General features: G+C 34.5%; 3 protein-coding genes across 3 annotated transcripts in view; all 3 read right to left on the bottom strand.

Annotated features, from left to right (window-relative positions):
- The window catches only part of osp (myosin phosphatase Rho interacting protein outspread), a 256619-nt gene that overhangs the window by 66221 nt on the left and 163197 nt on the right, over positions 1-27201 (bottom strand). The window lies entirely within an intron of this gene.
- On the bottom strand, positions 21845-24398 carry LOC149486181 (uncharacterized). The gene has a single exon (XM_089699488.1). It carries the CDS (start codon positions 23975-23977, stop codon positions 22328-22330), a length of 1650 nt encoding a protein of 549 aa, XP_089555614.1. The 5' UTR covers positions 23978-24398; the 3' UTR covers positions 21845-22327.
- On the bottom strand, positions 24398-26945 carry LOC149486180 (uncharacterized). Its single transcript, XM_089699487.1, has one exon. The coding sequence runs from the start codon at positions 26147-26149 to the stop codon at positions 24443-24445; it is 1707 nt and encodes a 568-aa protein (XP_089555613.1). The 5' UTR covers positions 26150-26945; the 3' UTR covers positions 24398-24442.

The raw sequence follows: 27201 nt of genomic DNA, 5'->3' as shown, positions 1-27201 counted from the left end.
TTTTAAAATGAAATGGTTGGCCTTCAAACGAACCCAATTCTCTATATGTCTCTTTAAACACCCCGCCCTGAACAATTCCGAATTGTCATTTCTGCACCATTGGGTTGGCGCGGAGGCCGCCACGAAAGGGCCGGTTCTTCTTAACTTTGGCAACCTGCCTCCTGTCCCCTCTCTGAGGCTGGTTCCTCATTGGGCGGTGAGACTGTCTACCGTGTTGAGGTGCAGCTCTTTGTTGTTGTTGTCTCCTCTCTCTGGCATAGGTGGGAGTGTTCAGCCACTGTTGGGTTCCGCCCAGAGAAGCTATAATAGGTTGTAGGGCTTCTCTGCTAAATAAATATTCCTTACTCGGAGGAACATTATGAAGTATAGAGCGTAGGTTGACATTTCCTAGCTCTTTTAATATACGTTCTCGTCTTACCTCAATGCACTCCGACCTCTTGCCACAAATTAGCTGCATGGTCATCTCTGACCTTTTATAGGATGGAGAATCAGGACCAAACAATGAGGTTATCTTTTCAAACAGGTTACCTGGGTTTAAGTTATACTTATTCTCCTGTGCCCAATTTACAATGTCCTGTAAGCCTTCTTTAAGCAAGCGACGCTGTTCTAGGATATTATTTGATAAGCCTGCTAATAGTAACTCAGTCGACATTAAAAAATCTTTGCTCTTATTGAGGTGGCAAAATTCCTCATTCACTTTAAGGGCTGTGAAGCCTGGGGAAGCTAAGCAAGAGTTAAGCACTTTCTTATACCTAATCCCCTTCCAAGTAGGACGGTCAAAGTGCTGGAGACGCTCTAACTCCAGTAGGAGCTCCTTGTTGGCTAGAGGGACGACCACCGCCGCGTCACACTCGGTATCCAGGTCGCCTAACGTCAACTCACCAGACTGACTTAACCCTGCCCTTGACGCAGTAGCTGCCGTGCCTGGGTATGATAGAAAACCTGTTGACGTAGCGACGTCACTAGGTACCTCTTGCATCTTACTTAATTCACATAAGTATTGTGGTAATTGTGACATGTATTGCGAGATATATCCCACCTGTTGCATGAGGGACTCTATGCGTGGGTCGGAACAAGTATCAGTTTGATTGTACTTACGGAACTTTTCCTTTCTTGCTCTTTTCCTGCGCGGAGACGAGCTGTCGCTCCTCTCGTCCTCCGAGGACGAGGAAGTCGACTCACCACTACACTTTGGATGCCGGTTCTCATCCGAAACACCGGTCTTTGAATCGCCCTCAGACAACGTGGTTTTTGTTGTTTCGTTATGGGAAAGCATTTCGACTTTAAACACAAAATAAATCACAAAATAACACTTAAAAACAACACTGTGTGCTATTCGAAACTGAATTTGCAGTAAATTTTAATACTTTAACCATAGATTTCTAAGAAATATCGAGATTCGATATATAAGCGATGTTGACGCTTCGGAATTCACAAACGCTATGCGCTTGGAAGATGGCGGCGCGTCAGAGGCGGAAGTAGATAAAGGGACGCGCCCTTGCTAGTGAGGTGAAAGATCCATAGACAAGAGGTAAGGTAGAACTTATTTCTATAGATTTAGGGGATTCATAGACAGCTTCTTCATCCCAACGCTGTGTGTTTTAGAAAGACACATAATATACGCTTAATGTTACCTACTAAGTTATAGTATATAGTGTAGTGTAGACAATCGGTAAGAATCTGCGTTCAAATAGTCAGGGAAAGTCGGTCGTGCGTTAATAGGGTTGGGCCGGGTTGATACTGGATAGATAAGATTGCCATTATCTCCAGCAACGGGATTATTTAAATTTGAAACCCGTTCCTTTGAGTATCGTTGAGATCCAGAGCTTGTTGGCGATAGGCTATGAATGGACTGCACTATAATCCATACTAATATTATAAATGCGAAAGTAACTCTGTCTGTCTGTCTGTTACTCAATCACGCCTAAACTGCTGAACCAATTTGCATGAAATTTGGTATGGAGATATTTTGATACCCGTGAAAGGACATAGGCTACCTTTTATTGCGAAATATGTACCACGTGCGAAGCCGGGGCGGACCTCTAGTATAATATATAGTACGCAGTACGCTATAATACTATACAGTGTACGTGCGTACTTATGTGTACATGTTCAATTTTCATTTAAGAACGAAGGTATAGTTTTATTCAGATAAAAAATACTTACATGTATGATTTATGTTTCGACAAATAACAGTAAGTGATAAAATCACTAACTAAATTGTGAAGATAATTTGTAATCAGAATTAATTTAAACAGTATTATAAGAATACTATAAAGTTAATTTATAGTTACGAACCATCACAAAACTAAGTATAATTAAAAAATATATATGCATAGAAAGCCGTCGATTCGATCTCTAAATACATAATATAGTACCGCATAAATAGTGACGACACAGCTGCTTCTCAAATAGTTTATTAGCTCGTTACCAGCCCGAATACCAAATAATTTGACTTATTCAAATGGCCGGTTTTAGATCTTCAAATTCCGATTCAATTAGCATAAATAATGTATGAAGAGAGCAATAAATCATGACTTATCTAGTATCGACGGATACTAAATTCCATTCAATAAAATAGCGCGGATGATCGGATTGCGCACGCGCCGATATCGGCCGATCGGCCGTTTCGCACTCGCCGACTGATCCGGAACGATTACCCGATCGAAATCCCCTAATGATGCGTATAGCATTCCTCTCAAATCGGTATTTAGAGATATCCGCCGCTACTTTTGATATTGTCAATTACCGGCCATGATTGTATGATTTCTCGTTCGCGATTTAACGAGCATAATAACGCATTAAATTGGGATTAGGAGACAATTTCGTTGGTAATTCATAAATAATGATAGATGCAAATGAAGTGAAAGTACGTGTATTTAAAAATATCGCAAGGAGGTCTCTTGTTGGTACCGTTGGCAAAAAAATACTTTTAATGTCGTATGAAATAGACTTATTATATAACTTTACTCTTAATAAAGGCCTATAACACAATATAATCAGAACATTTTAGTGTTTATTAAAAAATCAAACGCTTCACACAACACTTATTTCACGTAATAGTAAAAGTTAAAACATTGAACAACATCATATACTTATAATTTATGTAGACATTAAAATAACAACGTGTTAAACAACAACATAAAATTAAATCTACATTCAGTACATTTAATTATGAGTAATGAGATAGCGTCCATTGTTGTTGGAAATATACATAAAAACGATATTAATTAACCGTCCAAATCAGATTGTGGTAACAGTGTAATAATACTAATAATGTGAAAATTGAAAGTGAAATCTCAGTTGTTAAAAGGATAGTTTTCTCATAGTGTATAATTAACGGCTATGAGCCTAGGTCGTTAATATTTTATGAGTTTGGCACGGTGAAACGAAATTATAGTGTTGGTAAAAGTGGTTAAATAAAAAGCTCGTTTTGATATTGTATGATTTATGCGCATGAGGAATTTAGGAGGAATGTCGAGTCGAATTTCACTAGAATACCATTGAAGATAGTGCAAGAAACACAAGTGATAACTGCGTTAAAAACAACCGACTTCAAACTTGCACTTGCAACATTTACAAATACATACAAAAATACTTATAAAATAAAAACTACTGGGCCTATCCGAATAAAATTTTTATGGGACCAATTCGACACCATCCCGCATCGAACAAAAAAAGAATCACGTAAATCGGTTCAGAAACCTCGGAGTAATCGGTGTACATACATAAAAAAAAAACATACCGGCCGAATTGATAACCTCCTCCTTTTTTTGAAGTCGGTTAAAAATATTTTCGGTTATTGAAATTTTTATAATTAGAGTAAGTAATGTAGAGAGAAAATATTACTAATCCAGTTCCTTTCCACTATATGCCGCAACGTGAGCAACGACGTTAAGACATAATATGGTTTAAAAGTCCACAATTTTTAGAAAGACATTACTAAAACCGAAATTAAGTTAATTCCCAATAATAATTATATTAAAATTAAATAATAGTTTTTTCTGCAACCAGTACCAAGTTCACAGGGTGCCACTGCGAGCTGAAATGCCTGAGCGTAATTACGGTCTAAAACAATGAAACACGTGCTCATTTCGTAACTCGATTGTGATCTGATGTAATATTATAAATCGATGTTGAATCGAGAACGGTGACCGATATCGATTATTGAAAAAACCTTTTATGTACATCTTATGTAATCGGCTCAATGTTTATAAAACAACATTGTATATCGGTTAAGTTATAATATAACTCAATGTATCGTAAATATTGAATCGATTCTGTTATCAAGTATGAAAAATACTTGTACGACACTTACGGATGTTGTATGTAATAAACAATTGATCTTTATAGATTACACAATTGTTATTTTTTTCAATATTTTTAATAATATGTAGTATATGGTCTAAATTAAAAATTACGAAAGACATGAAAACAAAAACGATGTTTATCAAAAGATCTCATCTTAAATGTGTTAACGAGGGACACACCCAGCGTTTCGCAAACTGTAAAAAAGGAAGAAAAATATTTCTCACAAATAAGTATGGATATACAAAATTAACAATTTGATGACCTTACTGAACTAAACCAACATCTTAAATACAATACAGTTTCAAATATATGTAATAATAGTCAACACCATGTTAAAACATAACCGTAATGTTCATTCAAGTGTTCATTTTATAAGGTTTCTTATAGTCAGACAATACGATTACACTATTAAGTGCTCGATAGCACAAATCTAGTTAAAACACAATCTGAAGTCTGAATGTTATTATAAATACTAGTTTTCCGCCCGCGGCTTCGCCCGCGTTTTCAAAGAAAATCCCGCATAGTTCCCGTTCCCCTGGGATTTCCGGGATAAAACCTATCCTATGTGTTAATCCAAGTTAACCTCTATATGTGTGCTAAATGTCATTGTAATCGATTCAGTAGTATTTGCGCGAAAGAGTAACAAACACACACACACACACATCCTCACAAACTTTCGCATCAATAATATTAGTAGGACACATACAAACATTACCATAAACAACAGGATACATTTAAGCATACCTACACTTGATTTAATTAATCCCATTGTTGTATATTCTGGCCAAAAAGCCAAAACAATGGTTATCAGATCAGGTGCGGTGGTTTAACAGCGGGGTATTGATCTGCTAATAATTGATTTCCCGATTTGAATTTATCTTATAAATGCTATGAGAGATATTCGTGAGGTGATCATATTTGCGAGGCTGGGACGTGATGCAGGCATGCGCATGATGATCATGTGTGTATAATTGTAATGGATATAAATTGAACATTTAACATTTATTGATATTAGATTTAGTCGATAAGTATTTAATAAGTTTTATTTTCAGATATAACACTGCTTATACAAACAAAATCGATCTAAAAGTACACAATTAAATATGTTATTTTGAAAGAAAAGTTTGAGAACCGCACTTTGTAAAAAAGAAGGGTGTTAAAAGAGCGATTTGTCAATTCAAAGAGCTCAAATGAATCGTTTAAAATTAATTAGTGTTCCGTTTTTAAATTTTCATCTTTTTCAATAAATTTTATCGAGCATTCCTATCAACTCCTATTACTACGAACAGATTTTTTTTTCCAAATTCTATTTGATTGCTGGCATTAGTATAATTTATATAAATAGTCGATTCTTTGTTTTTGTTATATATATACATATAACATATATTTTTAATACAATGAAAGTTCGCCGAGGTTCCCAACTCCCAAGACATACATAAATCCATTATTGATTAAGTATTCATTTAATAATGAATAATAATAGGTAGTAGTCCATAATATACATAATAAATAATTATATTTATTGCTTTTCTTATTTTTGGAATGTCGAATTGCGCATTAAACACGTGATATAATTGAAATGCTCGTTAAAGTTTCACAAGAATCACAAGAATTATGCAGCGAACATTATTATATTTCACTGACAGAACACGAAAACATGAAATTATTAACTTTAGGGATGTCAGTCACTTTACCTTCCTTTAGTTAGTGTCATACATTTTGTAAGTTTCTAATACCGAAATATTAAGTAATTTCTGTATCGTTAAAAAATTAGTACTTACATAAATTAACAAAAAATATGTAAAAACTGATATTATTGGTAATGCATCTTGCGGAAAGATAGCTCTAACCATCGCAATATCATCTTCGTTCCTACGAGTAGAGATAATCCGTGTTTTACATTAAAATTGCATATAATTTTGAATAATATATTTTAATTTCATTAACATTTAATTAATTTAAATTTACATGAACATTTCTAGACGAAATTCTATCCAAACATTGAAAAGAAAGTTGCGTATCAGACATATTGCGAAAAAATGGTTTATAATTACGTATCGATAACTCGATATGAGACCACATCCCTATTACTTAGTAAGATTCCGAACCGCAGACTATGTTGTAGTCGGTTTTCATCACTTTATCGATATGACGCAAGCGCGCCAAAATGGCTACGTTTGCGCGGGAAACTACAAGCTCCACAGATTAAACAAACGAGACTTTAAATTATATGTCATTATCTTTTTGGGTTGAGAAATTATTTGTAAATTAACTCAAATCAACATTAAATATATTTTAGTGAATTAGAAAACTTTATTGCATTATGCATACCTAGATAATTATTGAATCAATATCTAATTAAAATTGATTAAATCAAAAAAGATAAAATTGAAACATAACCTATAAAAAAAGACTAGTTATGATATAAAATACCACAAATGATTTAACAAAAACAAATCATTCACACTTTTGACATTTATACGTAGGGCACTGTTATTTACCATACGACTTCACAGTAACATACCGACTTTCGATTATCTATAAATCGTATATCGTCTATGATTCCTAGCCTATTAAGATTTAAGTCCGTGACAGTTGACAAGACAACCAACAGCGACACCTTTCAACGCTGATTTGTTACTATCTGGGCTGAATTACAAAAGCATTGTAAGCGAAAACAATGGAGTTAACTTTTTAATCAATCAAGTCTGTTAGTTTTAGGTTGCGCAAGCGACGGCTTTGACAAATGATCCGACTGCGATGTGACGTCGCAGTACGCCGCGGCCGTGTTATAATTTAAAAACAACCTTTATTATGTATGGATTAAGAAAACTATAAAGAAGTTAAATTTCTTTAATCTCTTAGAACATGTGTCTAGGTCAATAAAATTTGAATTTATTAGCTAAAATATTGCAAACACTGATAGTGAAAATGAGTGCATGCTGTTAAAAATGTACGCTTATGTTGTAAATGAAAATGTGATGGAGAGTAAAGAAGATACTTGAACTATTATGACTCGTAAAGGCTGCAAGTTTGAATGCCAAGGCTGAAGGGTACATAAATGGATTCCAGAGATAAATAGTTAAATTTTCTAGAAGGCTTATAGGTAGTTAAATTTTCTCGTACTACTACTATTAAATCCAAGAAAATATGTACATTTTATGTCCCGGGGATTTTTGTATATCATATTTACGGTAAGTCAAGGTAGGAATAAAATATGTAGATTGTAGGTACCTTATGCTATTTATCGTTACATCGAATAACATCCTTAATCATGAACAATATGTGTTTTCAAGGCAATCATTTTTTAACACAAAAAATAATAATAGCTGTCCATTTACCTACCTCTATATTTGTTCTTGTCAAAAGTTAATTATTTATGAAATAGATTGATGGGCTCTTGGACCATGGAATTAATCAATTAAAAAATGTGAAATATGGGAGTTAAAATGTCAATTCAAACATTAAAAATGAAGCACTCTGGAAGATTTAAAACATGATTTTATTTATAGGTTATAATATCCCGACATTTCGAATACACATAGTGAGCGTAATCTTGGTCAGACCAAGATATTACATGCCTTGACTGAAAAAAATTCTTACTAAAATATTCAGATATACTTTTTATCGCAGTCGTTACGTTCGCGTTGCATTGATGAAATAATCACGTATAAATCTCTTAAAAATTACCCTTTTTTATATATCACACTCGAGTACTATAAAAACACTTATTTAATAAATAATTTTTGATAAAGTTAGAATGACAGACGTTGATATTCACGTAATTGTTCATTAACCTTAGAACAAAGTCAAGGTAACCTTAAATAATACGTAACTCGACGCCAGCCGGGCTGTGAACCGATGCGAGGAGACAGCTAACGACGGAGCATGGATCAACAAACCAAAATTGGTAGGCAAGTTACAAAAATATTTTAGAAACAAAATATGTACAGAGGAGGTGTTAATGATGAAGGAGAATTAGTTTATGGGATAATTGGAATTCAAAATAACCTTTAAGATAATCATTAAAGTGAAGAAATACTTAAAATATAATGGTTATAAAAATTTTCAAGATGGTGATCAAAAACGACAACCAAAAGTAATATTCACTCAAGACCTTAAAACGCACGTCAGGATTGCACGCAAAACTTTTGATGGAATTCCATGGTTAATAAACATTATTTTTTCCTCGATTTTTGCTACCGAAATAATGGGGTTCTTTGCACTTGCAAAATCATCTCGCAATTTATTCACTGCGTTGTACCTTCTCACTTGACAGGCGGTTGTTAGCATTGAAATTCTGCGAAACGTAGCTTAAATTAATGGATCGGTTATACAATTTGCGAAAAAATTACCTCTTAACCGCTGACTTTGAATTATAACTAATATTTGTAACCTTTCAATGTTCTGCGTTAAGTATGGTTATTCGGCGCGCATATTTTAGGCTCAAGAAAGGGAACCGCGATTGCCGCTTTTAGGATTTAATATTCTGACTCCTCTATACAGTCAGGATTAATAATGTGTATAAGTTATGATGGAAATTATTCAAGAACAAAAGACATCTGCAATTTGCATCTTTAAAATTGGTAAAATTCCTACAACCAAATTCCTACAACCAAATTCCTACTATGGAGAGATCGATTCAAAACTGTTCATTTAAAAGTTACTCTCAAAACCCTAGAAACAAGATCGTACACAAACCAGACCAATTCAAGTTGGAAATAATTATCGCCGAGTACATAGGAACATAACATTCCCATAGGACTTACATCAGCCAGAATTATGGTATCAATTCGGGATGGTTAGAAACCTTTTGATGTGTAATGAAGGGTTTATTAAATCAACGTCATGGATCCATTAGAGCTCAGGCCGAGGTTGGACGATCAATCACGAGTACGGATGGGACGTAGATGCTCTTATCTTGTTTGTACTTTTTACAGGAAACTGGGAAGTTTGTGGTAGTGGTAAAGTTGTTGGTATTGGGTGGATACGAAATTTGGATTATGCGGTAGATGAAGCATATCAATAGACAGTGGAATAATAAATAATAAAAAAATATTTTTCAAGAAACAAGTACAGCATTATGTTCAGAAGAGTGGAAGTTAATAGGTTGAAAGGACATAATACAAGGTTTGGCGATATTATTGTATTTAATAGGAAATTACTAGTATTTTGTACTTCAGTTTACTATTGTTATAATTCATTGTGAAACTACAAATATAAAAATAGTTTAAAAGAAACACAGTTAAAATAATTTGGAAAATCCAAAAGTGCACGCCTCATAATTTTTTTTTAATAAATATTTATTATTTTTGTTTATTTAATAACAATTAAACCACATCGAATCAGACCCTGAAAAATGAAAGGGTTCTATTCCTGAGCATACTCAAGCGTAAGAGAAAAAAAAAGACTCGATTAGTAAAGTATTTCGGTCGCTATCGTGTTAACAAGAAAAAGGATCCGCACATACAGACACACGGACGTCCAAGACAGAACTTTTTTAAACTGTTTTTTAACTAGTTTAAATAACAAAAATGACATCAAAAATATCATGAACGTTAAAAATAGTGTTTTTTCTTAATATGTGTGTGTATGTATTATCTTACAAGTGCAATGTATGATACATAAAGACATTTTAAGTTTGAAAAATCAGATGTTTTGCGCGAAGTGACAGTAGTACCCACCTCAACGCTTCGCTTATGAGGCGTGCAATAGTAGAAGCACATTATACGTCTTTGACCTCTTTACCAGATAAAAGCGGCAACATCAATATTTTAGATAACTTTTTGTATCCGTAGACGTGAGTCCTTTTAAGCACGCTTCCTTTATCTACGGACAAAAACGTTTACAAAAAAGGATCTAAAATGCCCCTATCTGACACGCTTCTGCCTCACTGGATTTTGGACAGGAATTCTGATGTTTTTTAACCTTTTTCACCCATAAATATGAGCTCGGCCTGTAATTATGCGCCCCGTTAAATAGTCGTAAAGTTTAACGACAACCTGTTTGGATAATTATTAAGATTAAAATTAACGTGATTTATGGTGATTAATAGATGGGGGGGTTGTACGAGAACAACTAGGCCACGATAATGTTAACTACACCAATTATTCAAGCAGTCGACCCGTTAATAAGGTTAAAAATAAACTGAGCGTGTGTTAAAACTATGCAGTGCTCAGGCTTTTAAAAAATTACCCCAAGCTTCGGAATGTGGAGATAGCATCGTGGAGTGACGTATGCATTAATGGTTGCGCTTAGAAAAATGATGGCTGGTGGTGGGTGGTATGTTTCGATTGTAAACCTGATTTTTCTATGTTGTAGGTTACATTTGTTAACGTCTGGTACATTTTCTTACATGTCAAGTTCATTATTATCCATGTTCAGTCAATTTTGAAAATGTTTGATTAGAATAATTGGAGATATTTGACATTATTAGTTTATTTGAAGAAGAGGAAAGACTGCAGTTAGCAGCAATTATTAATATTTATTTTTCGTTTATAAATATAATTTGAGAAAGCTGATTTGTCCAAAAATTAAGATGAAAAATATGATCGACTCAAAACAACAAATTTGAACTGAGCATTGAAGGGCATTTTAGAACTTCTATTCCTTTTTCTTCCGCATCCAACAACATACTAAATCTTTCAACCATTTAATTAACCATTACACGTCCCCGATTACATCTAAACGGCTAAACCCTAATGACATTTCGCAAGCGAAAACAAATGATTGATTTGAGCGAACCGATCGTATCGCCTGTGTTGTCGGTTCATAGTGCAAGGATCGGTCGTGCGTGGCGCGTGCGCACGCTACACGTATTTATCATCATGGGAGATATTTTACAATCACCGTTGATTTAACTGATGGAAAGGGTATGTGTGTCACGTTTAGTTCGAATGTGAATTGTGGGGAGGTAGGCATGCAGGCGACGCAGCCATGTGAGAGTTAAGACTAGCTGGAGTCTGTGGCTTTACTTGCATGTTACCGGAGTAATAATTAGCATCAGTACCTACTATAATCTAATTCTTGATGAAATTTCATACAGATGCGATCAGTTTCTTTTCTGTGAAATAGTCCATGTCCATTCATGCATTCCAACTTGAACCCTCAAAAAGTTTGATGGTTATTAATTATTATATTAGTAGACTTAAAGGGATAAGAAATGATTTAAAGTTAGTATGTGAGGTTGTATGTGACTTTATTTTATATATTCTTCCACTTTCTAGATATAGGAATAGAATGTAATAAATGAGCTATCGTCTTTACATCATCCCAAGTGACACTAGCTATAATTTTTCACTCTCGATTTCGACATATGAAGCATTGTAATTGTCTCAGTCGCAGACATAGACTAGGTCGTTTCTTTTGTTTTACATTACATAATTTGTTTTAAAATGTATTAAGTTGAAAGCAGAATGAGAAAGTTAAATACTAAATAATATTCTCCTTTAAATGACCTACACCAAAGAGGCCAGAAGAACAAACCTTGTATTTTGATACTTTTACGCTTTGTTCATAACTAAGGTAAGAAAAAAGGAATACACAAAACACATATGATTATAACACAAGAAACATTTGTTACTACTCGTACTGTGCTACTACGGCAAAACCCAAACAGACAACAAATTGAAATCACGAGCAATGAGGTGTTTCAACAAGCAATAACTTTTAGTTCATTAAATTTCTTTTATAAAGAAGCACACTCTATAAGAAATAGATAACTCAATTACACTGCATTAGCCAAGTGCTTCCAACAACATTTCTATATAATTACATTGATTTAAAAGCGTCCAGAATGGTTTTAGAAAGACACCATTGGCATATTGTACCCCGCCATTATACTCAGAGGCTATTATTATAAAAGCATGTATTAGATGTTAGTGGTTTTATTTTAAATGTATGGGAACGTATATAGAAACCGCACAATGTATAGATTTAAAACTTCCTCCCAAGTTACCGCAAGAAAAAAGAAAGAAAAGTGTGACGGGCCGCGGTTAGCTTGGGTTACCTCTTGTTAGCAAAATACCATTATTTACTGTCTATCAGATTTTCTATCGAGTTACGTGAGTTTAAACTTGAATAAAAATATTGCAGTTTCACGGGATTTTTTGATGGATTGATTTAATGTCCAATTACAAAAATGAGTTATGTAAAATTGCGAGTTGTGAGTCGATTTTGATGCATTTATTGTTGTTTGTTTACTTATCTATAGAAATAACACAAATTTCACATGCTTAATTAACCTACTCTTACTTAACCATTTCGTACCACACACAGGCACAATATTTACTTCAAAGTGAAAATCAAACAAAAGCCAATTTATCAGCCAATCCACAAAAATAAACGCCTAAATTCATCCCATCTTACGCATCACTGACATAAGACAACGAACTGCAATTGTCTTACGATCCCACATTCACGATTCATAAAACCTCGATATCGTCAACCTTTTTGCCGCGGATCCCTAAAACAAAAAAGGTAAACAAGGAACTTGATCCGTCACTTGTTCTAACCGCATACGCGATGAGCCCGAGGGGAAAAATCCTTTAATGTGCGGACACACTTGCGCGGGCGCGGCGCGCGGTAACCGTATACGTAAGTATTATGTTTTGACTTGGTATTTTATGATACGTTTGTTGTGTTTTAATTACGAATAATATAAAAATGAAACCTGTTTTGCGATGTCACGGCATCACGTGTGAACGGCTGAACCGATTTCGATCATTCTTTTTTTATTATATTCCTTGAAGTACGAGGATGGTTCTTATGTAGAGAAAACGTAAATATATACCTCGAGCGAAGCCGGGGCAGACCGCTAGTTACGAATAAACTTGTATCAAGATGTTGTAAATATAAATAGTGGAATGTTAGTGAACTTAGCAGATCATTTTTAGCAGATCAAAAAAAAAATGTGAGTTCTTATCAAGTGCAGTTGAGTTCTACAGTTCCTGATACTTTTTAGAAATAGTTCTGGCGTTTTTACCTTAAAAAACGACATTTGAAAAAATGATCTGCCAACTTCCCGTAGCAGAACATTTTTAGCAGATCAGAAAAAAAATGTGAGTTCTTATCGCGTGCAGTTGAGTTCTACAGTTCCTGATACTTTTTAGAAATAGTTCTGGCGTTTTTACCTTAACAAACGACATTTGAAAAAACCCGACCTGGACCCGGCTTAACGTGATGCTAAGACGTAATGCTACGACGTGATGCTACGACGTGATGCTACGACGTGATGCTACGGCGTGATGCTACGCTGTGATGCTACGGCGTGATGCTACGGCGTAATGCTACGACGTGATGCTACGGCGTGATGCTACGCTGTGATGCTACGGCGTGATGCTACGGTGTGATGCTACGATGTGATGATACGGCATGATGCTACGGCGTGATGCTACGGCATGATGCTACGGCGTGATGTTACGGCGTAATGCTACGGCGTGATGCTTCGGCATGATGCTACGGCATGATGCTACAGCATGATGCTACGGCATGATGCTACGGCATGATGCTACGGCATGAAGCTACGGCATGATGCTACGGCATGATACTACGGCGTGATGCTACGGCGTGATGCTACGGCATGATGCTACGGCATGCTGCTACGGCATGATGCTACGGCGTGATGAAATATGACATAAATAAATTTTCTAGTGTTTCATTTTACGCGAGTATTTCTAAAAAGTATCAGGAACTGTAGAACTCAACTGCACGCGATAAGAACTCACATTTTTTTTTTTGATCTGCTAAAAATGATCTGCTAAGTTCACTAACATAATAGTGGACACGTTGTATCCATATGTAATTGAACCGATATGAAATGAATATATGTATTAGAAATTCACGAAACGATATTGGTAAAGATTGAGACGTAGATTGACTCCCGATTTAAACATGTTTAAAGTGAAATTTAGTTATATTGTACGTATTGCCTCTTACATTCTATCTTCTATTAAATTAAATTCTTCTATTAAAAACCTGGAATTCGGTACCAAAGCTCGCCGCTAATTTATTTAAATTTTTAATCGAGCGTGCGCGTAATTGTGTTCATACCTTTAGAGCTCATTCAACCGCATCGAGAAGATTAAAGCACCTGCCTTATATAACATCAGGCTCCTCTTTAAGGATAGTATTAAGGTATAATATATCGGATACTGTTATATCATTTGCGATACGAAGGGATTTTTATCTCAAATTCAATGTTTTATTTTTTACTAGGGTTCCGCCCGCGGCTTCGCCCGCGTTTTCAAAGGAAAACCCGAATAGTTCCCATTCCCGTGGGATTTCCGGGATAAAACCTATCCTATGTGTTAATCCAAGTTACCCTCTATATGTGTGCTAAATTTCATTGTAATCGGTTCAGTAGTTTTTACGTGAAAGAGTAACAAACATCCATACATCCATACATCCATACATCCAAACAAACTTTCGCCTTTATAATAGTACATATTAAGATTGCAGAGCACGTGAAGCATTGGAGATAGAAGCATCCGCTAGGACCATGAATTCATGAAATAGTAATGTATAGGTTTAATAGAAGAGAATAATATGAAGGTGTGTATTGTTTAGTAATAAGGCCATTGCATGACGAGTTACTTATGGAAACATGATTTTTATAAACATTAAAAAGCCAATTTCAGTTCAATTATTAGCAACACTTCAATTATTCGCCTTGCATCCTTACACTTTTCTTAAATTTAAATTCAAAATAAAGGAAAAAGTAAGTGTGCGAAATTACACCAAACGCGCCAAATTAAATGTTTCAGCAAACCCTTGTATAATTGAAAATTAGCATTAAAATGAAGAATAAAACACGAAGCGTACAATTACGAACGAATCGAAAGTTAGTTATGGACGATAATGCCGCCAATTTTCCCGCGCGAAATAATATGCAAATTTATAAATACTATACGTTTTTGATGCATGAAACTGTTTGCTTTTGTACTTTTTATAAAACGTATCGTGCTACGGATGCATTAAAGAAATTGATATATTTATTTTTTACGGTATCACGAAACTACAAGAATTAATATATTGTTGTTTGCAAATACATCAATTTCATTGAGTGAGAATTGACAATATGGATAAACTTTTTCATACATTAAAATCAAACGCAATTCTTTGTCAAAACTGAACATAATTATCGCAAATAGAACCTTAATTTTTCAGGGGAAAAATAATAATTATGTTGTTTCTTAATGAACTGTCAAACAGATGTATAGCCGCCAAATAGCCGCCAATAAATACAGATTATATAAACATTGATTTGTTTTGACAGCTAGATACATTACAATTTTCGTTTACGTCTTAATTGCGCGTGATGTATGTTTATCTTTTTAAGGTTATGTCGGAACAATGGCGCGAATGAATTAGCGATTATGAAAAATGATGTCATTTATTATTGCCTATACGCTGTGCCTGTGAGCCATACTTCATTACGAATTGTTTTTGATTTGTGATAAAGAGTTTATTAGAAAAGATTGTTCGATAAATAGTTAGTGCTATTGAAGATACGGATACGGTATCGGCACGGTACACGGATTTTTATCGTTAAAGTATTAACATGTGTTTCAATACATAAAATGAGTAAATACATTTCTTTGTACTCTATGAGAAATGGAAGAAGAGAAGTAATTCCAATTGACGCATCTGTAAAATAATCTTTGGTCGCTTATAATTCATATCGTCGATTACGAGGAAGGATCACAACAGAGCGGGCCGTGTCGAATCCAACCAGAGTCGGTTACCATTAAGGGGATTAGCTGTCCCTCCCGTAGGAGACAATTAACTGAGGAATGTTGGAGGCATTAAATTTGATTGGACTGTCTGTGATAAGACCAGATCTCTAAGCTTTGTAACTCTCTATGATTACGTAGTTAAAAATCAGGGTTGTAAAGGTTACTTGAAAATTGATGGCGGAAATTGATTTGCTAAAACTAGAGACATTTGTAAGTAGGTACTATTAATATTTAATCTAGTTTTATTACTTGTTGAATGTTTTTCTAGAAATTAAATTGTTTTTTAAGAACCGGTAAATAGTCCAGAAACTTTAATGTCGGACAGATGCATTTATTAAAAAAAACATATGGAAACTACATAAATATTTTACTTGAAGAAGAAAGTTTAAAACACTGTGTACCTATAAGCATAACGCGTTGAAAGATAAAATATTATTATAAAGCATAGCTTGAAGTTATTATATTCTGTTTGTTAACCCAGTACGGCAAATACGTCAGTCACCAACTAACCAAGAAAAAGTTTGCACTCTACCACTATTCAGCGTAATTTAAATTAACACGACCGCGACGTACCCAGTAGTAGTTCCTAACAAAACAATCCAACTCTAAATAAACTCATATTCAAATATTGATTAATTTAGCAAGACAGCCGTGAACTCCACATGAGAGATCGTATCGTACCGACGATATCGTGAGCGACCTTCGGCGCGCGTGGGAAAGTGCTTGTAAATTATTTCATCTAGGCTCGTATCTTACTTTGGGATGTGGTTTCACTTGTTGAGTGTAATGAGAATTGCGATTTTTAGGTGTGCCTAGGTAGTGTGAAAACTGAAAAGTCAATCATTTTCATGGTTAGAATAGGTCTGGGCCCTGGAAGTAGTAAAGCTATCATTTCTTGACTTTTGTCGCAAAACTGATGATATATCATTTTTTTTTAGGTTAAGTGATTTGACTGTACGTCAAAAGAAGAAGAAGAATATAAATATGAATATAAATATATAAAGAATATAAATATAAGAATATAAATATATATATACTAGCGGTCCGCCCCGGCTTCGCCCGTGGTACATATGAAAAATAGATGTTGGCCGATTCTCAGACTTACCCGATATGCACAGAAAATTTCATGAGAATCGGTCCACCCGTTTCGGAGGAGTATGCAGACTAACATTGTGACACGAGAATTTTATATATAAGATATATATATATATATATATATATATATATATATATATATATATATATATATATATATATACTAGCGGCCCGCCCCGGCTTCGCCCGTGGTACATATGAAAAATAGATGTTGGCCGATTCTCAGACTTACCCGATATGCACAGAAAATTTCATGAGAATCGGTCCACCCGTTTCGGAGGAGTATGCAGACTAACATTGTGACACGAGAATTTTATATATAAGATATATATATATATATATATATATTTATATTCTAAGCGCAAAGACGTACAGTCAAATCACTTATCATGCCTGAAAAACAAACATATTACTCTGAAATGACATCGTCTGCATTTTCGTAAGCCGGACATCTGCTGAAAATTTTTATAAGAAAATTACATCCCAACTCAATACAACATTACCAATATTTCCTATAATATTTATTACAAGCACGTTGATCCGATCGGCTAATTATAGCGTCCAATACGACAGGTGTCACGCCAAATGTCGCGGCGCGTGCGCATTTTTTCCCAAGATAACTGTATACTTTTTCATACAGTCCTTATTCGAATTTTATAGGTCAGTTCTGTTTACTATAGTTGTAGCCTTGCATCAATAAATGCAATGCATTTTATGCCTGCTGACAATTGAGATATGTAGTTGTAGAATGATGAATGGCTATAAATAGCATGATGATGAAATATAAATGTTGAAAAGACAGTCAATGTTGCAGTACCTACTAAGTTTCTGAAAAGTTTTTTGTCGACTGATCGAGTATGGCACGAAAAGAAATGACAAAGGAAATGTAAGGAAATGAAAAAGTATTAAAACGATTTTAATCTTAATCTAAATAATAAATCTCGTGTCACAATGTTTGTCCTCAATGGACTCCTAAACCACTTAACCGATTATAATAAAATTCGCACACCATGTGCAGTTCGATCCAACTTGAGAGATAGGATAGGTTTTATCCCGAAAATCCCTCGGGAACGGGAACTATGCGGGTTTTTCTTTGAAAGCGCGGGCGAAGCCGCGGGCGGAAAGCTAGTAAAATATAAGATGCTTTTAATTCATAGATGATACTATTTACTGGCGTTATTACCCAACCATGGCCTATTAAATCGTATCTCTAATAAATGACGTTTATAAAATTTTATGGGAATATGTGTTTTTTTTAATCAATTTCCTTTTTCTAGATTCAATTTCCTATAGATAAAAGGGCCATAAAAGGTTAAGGTTAACAAATGAGTTTCTATAGACAATAAAAACTCATTTGTTTATTACAGAAGGATTCGTTGTAAGTATATTTTGATTGTATTCTTTGTCATCGTAATTTCCATAGTTGGTGATAAATTAGAATGTTGAGTACCCCGTGGGATACGGCGCGACGGGACTCGATGGAACGATTGTGTAGGGTGACCATTTTATACTTGTAATACGAGATTGTAGAGTCTAGTAGTAAAGTCGTGAATAATGCATAGAACCACATAGGTAAAGAGTAGAATTTTAGTTGTCATAACTATTGATCTAACATCTAAGAGCCAGCGCGCACGAGCAACTTTGTCTCCGCAACTATTTTGTCTCTCCCATCAATTTGTATGGGGAGTTGCGTCGCTACGTGCGCGCACTTTCATACTAGCCCATGGGTGGGAGAGACAAAATAGTTGCGGAGACAAAAAAGTTGCGGAGACAAAGTTGCTCGTGCGCGCACTGTCTAAGGTAGGTATACAAATATAATGACAATTGATAAGACTATCAAATAGAATACAATACATTTGTTATTAACATGAATTTAAAAAGTAATACTGTTCTTTCATTTATCAACGAGATGGACAGACGACCTGATCAAAGTGGCGGCCCCATTATAATATTTACAAAATTTCAAATCCAGTGAACATCATACAAGCAACTCGAATGAAAATATATGAATGAAAAATCTAGTCCCATAAATACTAATCTAACCCACAGTCACCCTACTCCAGGACTAGATCGCCGGTGCCTTTGTGCGGTGCTCACGCGCTTCCTAATAGTGAAAATAATCAGCGCTGTAATGGAATACTGAGCTGGTGCAGGCCACTGAGATAAGTTCACTGCACTATTTTGATAGGTAATTTAACGGGATTAAAGCCGGTTAAATTTATTCGGTAATATAGGATTAGTACAATGAAGTTTATCGTAATTGGTGACACTGTATTTTGTAAAAAGTGGGATTCAATTTGAGGAAAAATATTTACATTGATAAAATTGTTATTTTTATTTAGTAATTAAACATTCAGCTAATGAAGATTATAACATTATTAAAATAGCTTCCTAATAACATTTAATCGAAACGAATAACTAGAATAAATTCAATTTACCGCCACATCTTGGGCCGATTTCTTTAATCTTACAGCTGACATAAAAACAATATGTTACGGTAATATGCGGTAAGAATTAATAAAGCATATGTATTTAATTGCCTGTTTCATGTTCGCATCTGACAAGTGTGTAGAACGGGACGGGGGATTTATTGCTAATTTATGTGAATATAAAACGTTTAATAACTGATACAGGATATGTACAGGCCGCTTTAACCGACCGTTGTCAAAATAAGGAAGGCTCCAATTTTTTTTATTTTCTAAAAATTTCAGAACTGAATAAAAATCAATTGTCAAATCCAAAATGTATATTTTAAGCAAAAAATAAAAGCTAAAATGCAAATATTAGTCTTTTATTTCGTTAGAACAATGCAATATAACATACTTACTCATAAATTCAATTAACAACCAAAATTAAGTGATACACATCTAGGTATAAAAAAACCGGTTAACGATAAATAATACGAATTTGGAGGTACACAGGAACGAAACAGAAAGCGATCAACCGCAATAAATCAGTAGCGAAGTAAATGCTTAAACTATATTCAATTCAATTTCTTATCCGATCGACTGTCCCCTCCCAAAATTGGTGGTCCATTCGCCCCTCAGGCTGGTCATGAATTAAACACGTGAGTCGTTTTTATTCAACAAGAATGTAATTATAATAAATTGCCCTTAAACACTTTTTGGAGACTAGTTTCATTTTTATTTAGGCGTGGATTGAACTCGTTATTTTCTTAAAATGGATCTATGATTTTTTCTATATAATCTACGAAATTTAAATCGGTTAAAGTTATTGTAAATTGCTTATATTATTTATAGATAATGAACACGAGATGATTATAAATGAAATAGCTACAATCAAGCTACAATGCTAAGAATCTTTGTTTAAACTGCGTTTACGTGTAATATTGATGACATCTGTGGACTGTGACAAAGATGTAATGTATGTTTTATGTATTCACTTATATTCATTTTAATAAATAAATAGTTATTTAATTATTAAACTAATACTTGCATACCGAACCGTCTGTACTATTCAAATTATGATGACCTCCAAAAATTTTGGGTATTTTTGTAAACATAAAGTATTTAGTGATTCCTTAAGTGTATCCCATGTATAATTAAAATGGTGGACTTCAGCGCACGTAACCGTAAACAAAGAGAAAAGTAACGTCCATAAAAGTAAAAGTTCATATGTAATGCGAAATAAGACCTGCCCCGAATTCCTAATCAGCGTGGGGGACTGCGCGTGCGCAACCACTTACTTTCTATTGACAAAATATTTAAATACACGTATTTTTGTTTGTTCATTTGCGAGGGACGGTGATTGCTTATGCTGATTTTTTACCTCAATATAGAAGTGTGTAAATATTAAGAGATAAGAGATGTACCAGCCCCTTGATGAACGCAGAAAATTAACTGAACTGATGTAAGTTCCGTTTATTTTAACTTCGTCCAGTCGTAGTTTTGTAAAAATAAATGCTAAAAACAACCCTGAAGTTTTATGTCTCTTCGTCTGGATTGGCTAGATAAATATGGCCTTACTGATTTCTTTAAAATCTCCTGAGCATACCTGAAACAGAAAACAATTTATATAAATAAATAATAAATAAATAAATAACGCTGCACGCTTACAACTTACACAGTATCCACAATTTCTACCAAACTGGGAGATTATTCAAATATGATTAGTGGAAAGTGGCTAATACTCTCTAAATAACATGGGATAAGAATGTTAGGTTTGGGTATTATCTACGTGGACAGTAATAAATAATAAATGGAAGCGTCGCGTGATGCACGCTACTGTGCGCAAGCGCATCTCTGTACCGCGCTGCTGGGCAGCCTAATCGGGGCAAATCGGTTTACTCTGTATGCTGTTAGATTTATTAATGTTTAGCAGATGTATGTGATTAGTATTAGGGGTGTTACGGCTATACTGCCGTTGTTTCTTGGATTTCGTTTCATATGTTTTACATTTTTCTGAATGGTAAAAATTCAATAAAACGGTCAAATAAACAACTCTCAACCTAGTTTGTGGAATTACCTACGCATTAAATATATGTATAGGCAACATATTGAAAATAATTGTAAATATAAAGAAAGATCTGTTACAAATACATGAATTATGTTTTATTGATCAGCTTTGCGGATCTCCTTCAAACATTGTTTCCTCTCCAGTGACATATTCTCACCATAACAAAAAATTTTAGGGTAGCATTTATTATCATCATCATTAACAGCCTAGCATTTATTATACATGAACTAAAACATATGGTATTATATATATGTATGGATATGGTCCAATTGATATTTTCCTAGTAAATTCAATAATTACTACATCATGAACATCCTTTCATAGTAGGTTAGAAACTGGCTAATTTGAACGACGAGAACTTGAATTCTAAAGGAGATATTCAAAGAGACTGCATGTCAGACGCAAGGCTAGCAATTAGCATGTAAATGCAAGTGCTGAGCCTAGCACGTCAAAGGTTTTCCATGAGTCATTATGCATGCCGTGACGGCCTACAATGGGCACAGATCACGCATCCCGCTTTGTTTTCATAATGTATACCTAAAACATGTACATTTAGCAAATAATACAGCACTCAGAATTAAATGTATATTAAAAACTATAGTTAAACAATTAACAATAAATCCGTAATCCATAATTTAAAAGAATAATAGTTTACAAATATATTAATCTAAAATAATAAAAATTATAACTAAATTCTTAAAAATAAGTAGCTATTTCTTTTTCTTGTCCGTCTTAATAGGAGGAGCCTCAGGTTCGGGTTCGGGGGGAGGAGTAGGGGGCAACTTTCTATCAGGCCATTTACGACTTAAATAATCGACTAAATCTTTCAAATTAATTGTTTTAGACTTATCTAATATTTCACCCAGGAAAACAGTATTTAATCCCTCTAACAAATCTTCGTCTAATGGGGCTCCCATAGATTTTATAGTTTTAGCAAACTGCTTTGTATCCATCGACGGACCATTTATTTTATGTATCGTAAGAATTAGTAAGGCGATATCTTTACGCTTCTTTTTACATAAGGCTTCCGCTCTATCGAGCAAAATTTCACGCATGTCCTTACTTTTGGCGACAAACTTAGGTATCACGCCACCATAGGTAATAACAGAATTTTTACGATAGTTTAACGACATTATATCGTTTAGTAAATCAATAAAGTCTGGTTTTACAAGAACATTGTCTAGCAGAATATTCCGTACCTTAATCTTGCGGTCCAATAAGTACGCGATTAATACCTTGGCGTCGTTCGGTGTTAATGGATTAAATGATAAATCTAACGTTGTAAGACCTACAGCCTTTTTCAATCCTTTACCGATACGCTTCACTGCGTTAGATTCTAATTTATTATTACTCAAGTAGATATTCCGTAGTTTAGGACACTTCATCAGAATGTCAATGCCCATTCCGACACGTTGTCCACTTAAGGAATTCCATGATAAATTTATCTCTTGAAATCCTTTGTTTTCACTTAATTTTCTACACAGAGTATAAATAATATTGCCTGAGATAATACTGTTCCACGATAAGTTTAGATGTGTTAGTTTATTGTGAGTTTGAAAAGCTTCGCTCAAATGAAATACGGACTTAGCGGTCAACTCATTGTAGCTTAAATTTAGTTCAGTTATATCTGATCCAAAGAAAATAGCTTTCGCTAAGAATTGTACACCAAGGTCCCCGAGTTTATTTCGACAGAGATTCAGTCTTCGAAGGGCTCTATTTAAATGTAGATTTGCAAATAAACGTTTAGCGCCCTCTGGTCCAATTCGGCACCCATAAAGATTTAATTCCTCCAAATTAATGTTTTCTATGAGCATTTCACCCAGATGAAAGCAACCATCTTCTGAGATCCAGTTATCAGTTAAATCTAAGACAGTTACGAATTTATTGTATTTTAAAGAAAGCGCGATCGCACGAAATGCCATAGGGTTAATTCCATAATATTTTAGATCTATTTTATCTGTCAGTAATTCTCGATAAAAAGCTCGGATAGGACATAAGTTACTTTCCTTGCACAAAGCTAAATAGAGCTCTTGACCATCGTCGGGGTATATAACTTTTGGTTCTGGTTTGAGAAGTGCTTCTTTTATACCAGGATCTGTTACTCCAGGATAATTAAAATAAGGATGACGGAGTACTGAACTAGCAGATAACGGAACATACTTCGTGCATATTTCACCACTGCCCGGACTATACAATCCTTCCTCATACCGCAGCTTTTTAATATTTTCTTCTGGGGATTCGAAAAGGAGGGAGGACCATTCGGACATAGGTGGCTCTTCGGAAGAATTATTGTCTTCATGTTTGAAAATTACTTTTACCACGGGTACCTTTTCCGTAGATTCATTGGAATTGCTTGACATTTTTTTATATTTGTATGTAGTAATCTAAAACTTGTAAAAATATTAAAAATTATTATTTTATGTAAATTGACATTAAATGCATTCTAACCTGAGAAAATTCTTTCAAAATTGCCAAGGTAGGTATTTGTCAAATTTACCTATTTTATTTTCTATTTTTCGGCTAAGCAGCTCTAAATTCTCTAAGAAGTATTACTAAATAAAGTTTCTTATATAGAAAGGAATACTAAGCATAGATCGAACATAATTGTAGCAGTGTTCATTCCCACTACAATAGCTTGTAAAAAAAATAAAACAAAAATAACCGAATTTAAGCAAAATATATTTCAATAGAATAATAAAAATAAAATTAAAATAATATAGCTACAAATGATTATATTAAACTACAATAAAATATAAATAAATCTAAATTATACATCTTCATCAAAAATTAAAAAAAATAATATAAACAATATCGCTTGATGGAAACTATTTAAAACCAGTATTCTTGTTTTTCTTTTGTGTTTTGGTTGGTTCATTTTTTGTTTCTTCTATTGGCTGAGTTTCTTCTTCTGGTTGCACCTCAGGTTCTGGTGGAGGTGTAGGAGGTAATTCTCTATCTGGCCATTTTCTCTTGACGAAATCGACGAGGCTTGCTAGATCTACAGTTTTTGTCTTTGCCGTTTTCGGTCCCGGAAAAGTTGAGGCGATTTCATTGACAAGATCATCATCCAAAGGCGCGCCAGTTGCTGCAACTGCATCGGCAAATTCTTTGGTCGGCATTATTTCCCCATTGTCTTTCAAAATCTGCATTGCCATTAGTGCGACGTCAACTTTGTGTTTTTTACCCTTCTTAGTTAAAAACTCGGCGCGATTGAGAACCAGGTCTCTCATGTCTGGACCAGCTATATCATAAGCTCCAAGGACACCGCCATGCACAATAACAACATTTTTCTTTGTTTTCAATGATTTAATTTGATTTAAGACCTTCAAAAAGGTTATATTAACGGAAACATTTTCCATGATAAGATTTTGTATTTTAACTGCATTGGATTTCATTTTATTGAGTACCTTAAGAGCATCTTCCGGTGTCATAGGATTATTGGATAAATTGAGAGTCACCATCTTTTTTGCTTTACCGAGACTTCCTATTAAAGTTTCAACTGCTTCACCAACCAGTCTATTGTAACTGAGATCTAAGACTCGTAAATTAGGAGCTCTCGTCACTGCTTTTATAGCGGTTGCAGTACGGACACCGGATAGAGCGTCCCATGAGAGATGAAGTTCTTGCAATGCTTTATTTTCAGCCAACTGATTAAGTAAATTCACAATTCCATTTTGTGGTGCACTTAAATTATTCCTTGAAATATCAATATGCGTTAGATTGTTGTGCGTTTCAAAAGCTTCAGCCAATGTATTGATTGACTTGCCAGTAATATTATTTTTGCTCAAAGAAATTTGTTTCAGATTGATACCACGAAAGACTACTTGGGCAAAATGCTCTATGCCAAGATCACCTAACTCATTTTTGTCCAAGTTTAATATTCGTAGTTTTTTATTCAACAGTAATCCGGAAAAGAGTTTTGAGGCTCCTGATGCTCCAATCCTGCAGCCGGACAAGTTTAACTCAGTTAAATTGGAATTTGATGTTAACATATCTCCAAGATGGAAGCATGCGTCATCGTTAAGGAAATTATCGGTTAAGTTGAATGTTGTAACATTCTTATTATACTGTAGTGCTAGTGCCATTGGTCTAACTCCATATGGGTTCACGCTATAGTACCTCAAGTCAATTGTATCCATGACTAACCCTTGATGGAACATTCTGACTGGACATTGATTCATTTCCCTGCAAACAGCCAAGTATAAATCCTGTCCATCTTCAGGATATACAACTCTTGGTTCGGGTTTAAGAAGGGCATCCTTTATTCCAGGATCTAACACAGCTGGATAGTTGTAGTATGGATGGATGATTACTGAACTCTGCGACATACCTATGTACTTTCCACATATTTCTCCACTTCCAGGCTTGTACAAACCTTGCGCATGCAAAACTTTCTTTCGATTTTCTTCTGGCATTTCTATGATCAATGAAGACCACTCGGTCATGGGTGGATCTTCCACGGAGCTTTCCTCAATGGAGCCTTCATATATCACCTCTGTTTGAATCTCTTCCTCGTCTGAACCAGATGACATATTGAATGTTTAAGGTGTATTTAATTAAAGTGGAAATATAAATTATTAAATGGATATATAAATCATCAAAACGACTAAAAATAGTCGAATAAATCTGTAGGAAAACGATGTCAAAAATGACAATGAACAGAAAATATTGCCTAGTGATTGCCTACAAAGTACGTGTCTATGAATTTTCTGAATAGTATTCATGGTGTAAACAAATACAATTTTCCTTAAGATAAGCTCCCAAATGGACTATCTGCATCGCGATTATTAATGCAACGATGTATAACATTTAAAAGAATTATTTAGTAGATTCCAAATCAATTGTAAATCCAAAGCAAGGGTGGGCTTAAAATGTATTTATAAAAGCATTGATAGCTTATAACTGGGATTTAATTACAACAGGGGAGCACGCAATTGTTGGAATTAACATTCTATGATCGTAATTGCTATCGTGTTTGCTCGATGAGTAGTTGCTTTCGCTGTGTAATCTTGAAAATGAGTTATTGCGAGGAAGTACGCTTGGCTGTAATTCAAAGTAATTTATGTTTTTTTTACATTGTGGCTTTATAAGAGGGTATCAATATTGAAGTAGCAAATCGTTTCTTAATACTCTATGTGTAAATGTGGTGTAAATGCACTTGAGTTAATGTCAATGAGTTTGTGTTGATTTAAAAGATACGACATAATTATATAAACATACAGGTAAATCGTTTATGCAATATATTCAATATTGTCCATTTGTTCGAATCTTTTTAAAACTGCCTAGACACAATTTTACAAAATAAGAGATTTAAAAAGTGCAAGTAGGTAATCCATACTAATATTATAAATGCGAAAGTAACTCTGTCTGTCTGTCTGTTACTTAATCACGCCTAAACTACTGAACCAATTTGCATGAAATTTGGTATGGAGATATTTAGATACCCGAGAAAGGACATAGGCTACATTTTATTGCGAAATATGTACCACGGGCGAAGCCGGGGCGGACCACTAGTACGTTATAAAATCTTTATATGCAATCGTAGCGCAAGATTTGAAAATTTACATTATTTTAAAACGCCCTT

Source organism: Colias philodice, chromosome 9 (genome assembly GCF_061535455.1).
Source record: "Colias philodice isolate Cphi_HAF_F1 chromosome 9, ilColPhil1 Martin Lab GWU primary, whole genome shotgun sequence".
Taxonomy (NCBI): Eukaryota; Metazoa; Arthropoda; class Insecta; order Lepidoptera; family Pieridae; genus Colias; species Colias philodice.
Note: the sequence above shows the minus strand (reverse complement) of the source record. Positions and strands in the feature narration are given on the sequence as shown.

Coding starts and splice junctions, on each gene's coding strand:
- LOC149486181 (XM_089699488.1), bottom strand. CDS start 23,977: ATGTCAAGCAATTCCAATGAATCTACGGAAAAGGTACCCGTGGTAAAA.
- LOC149486180 (XM_089699487.1), bottom strand. CDS start 26,149: ATGTCATCTGGTTCAGACGAGGAAGAGATTCAAACAGAGGTGATATAT.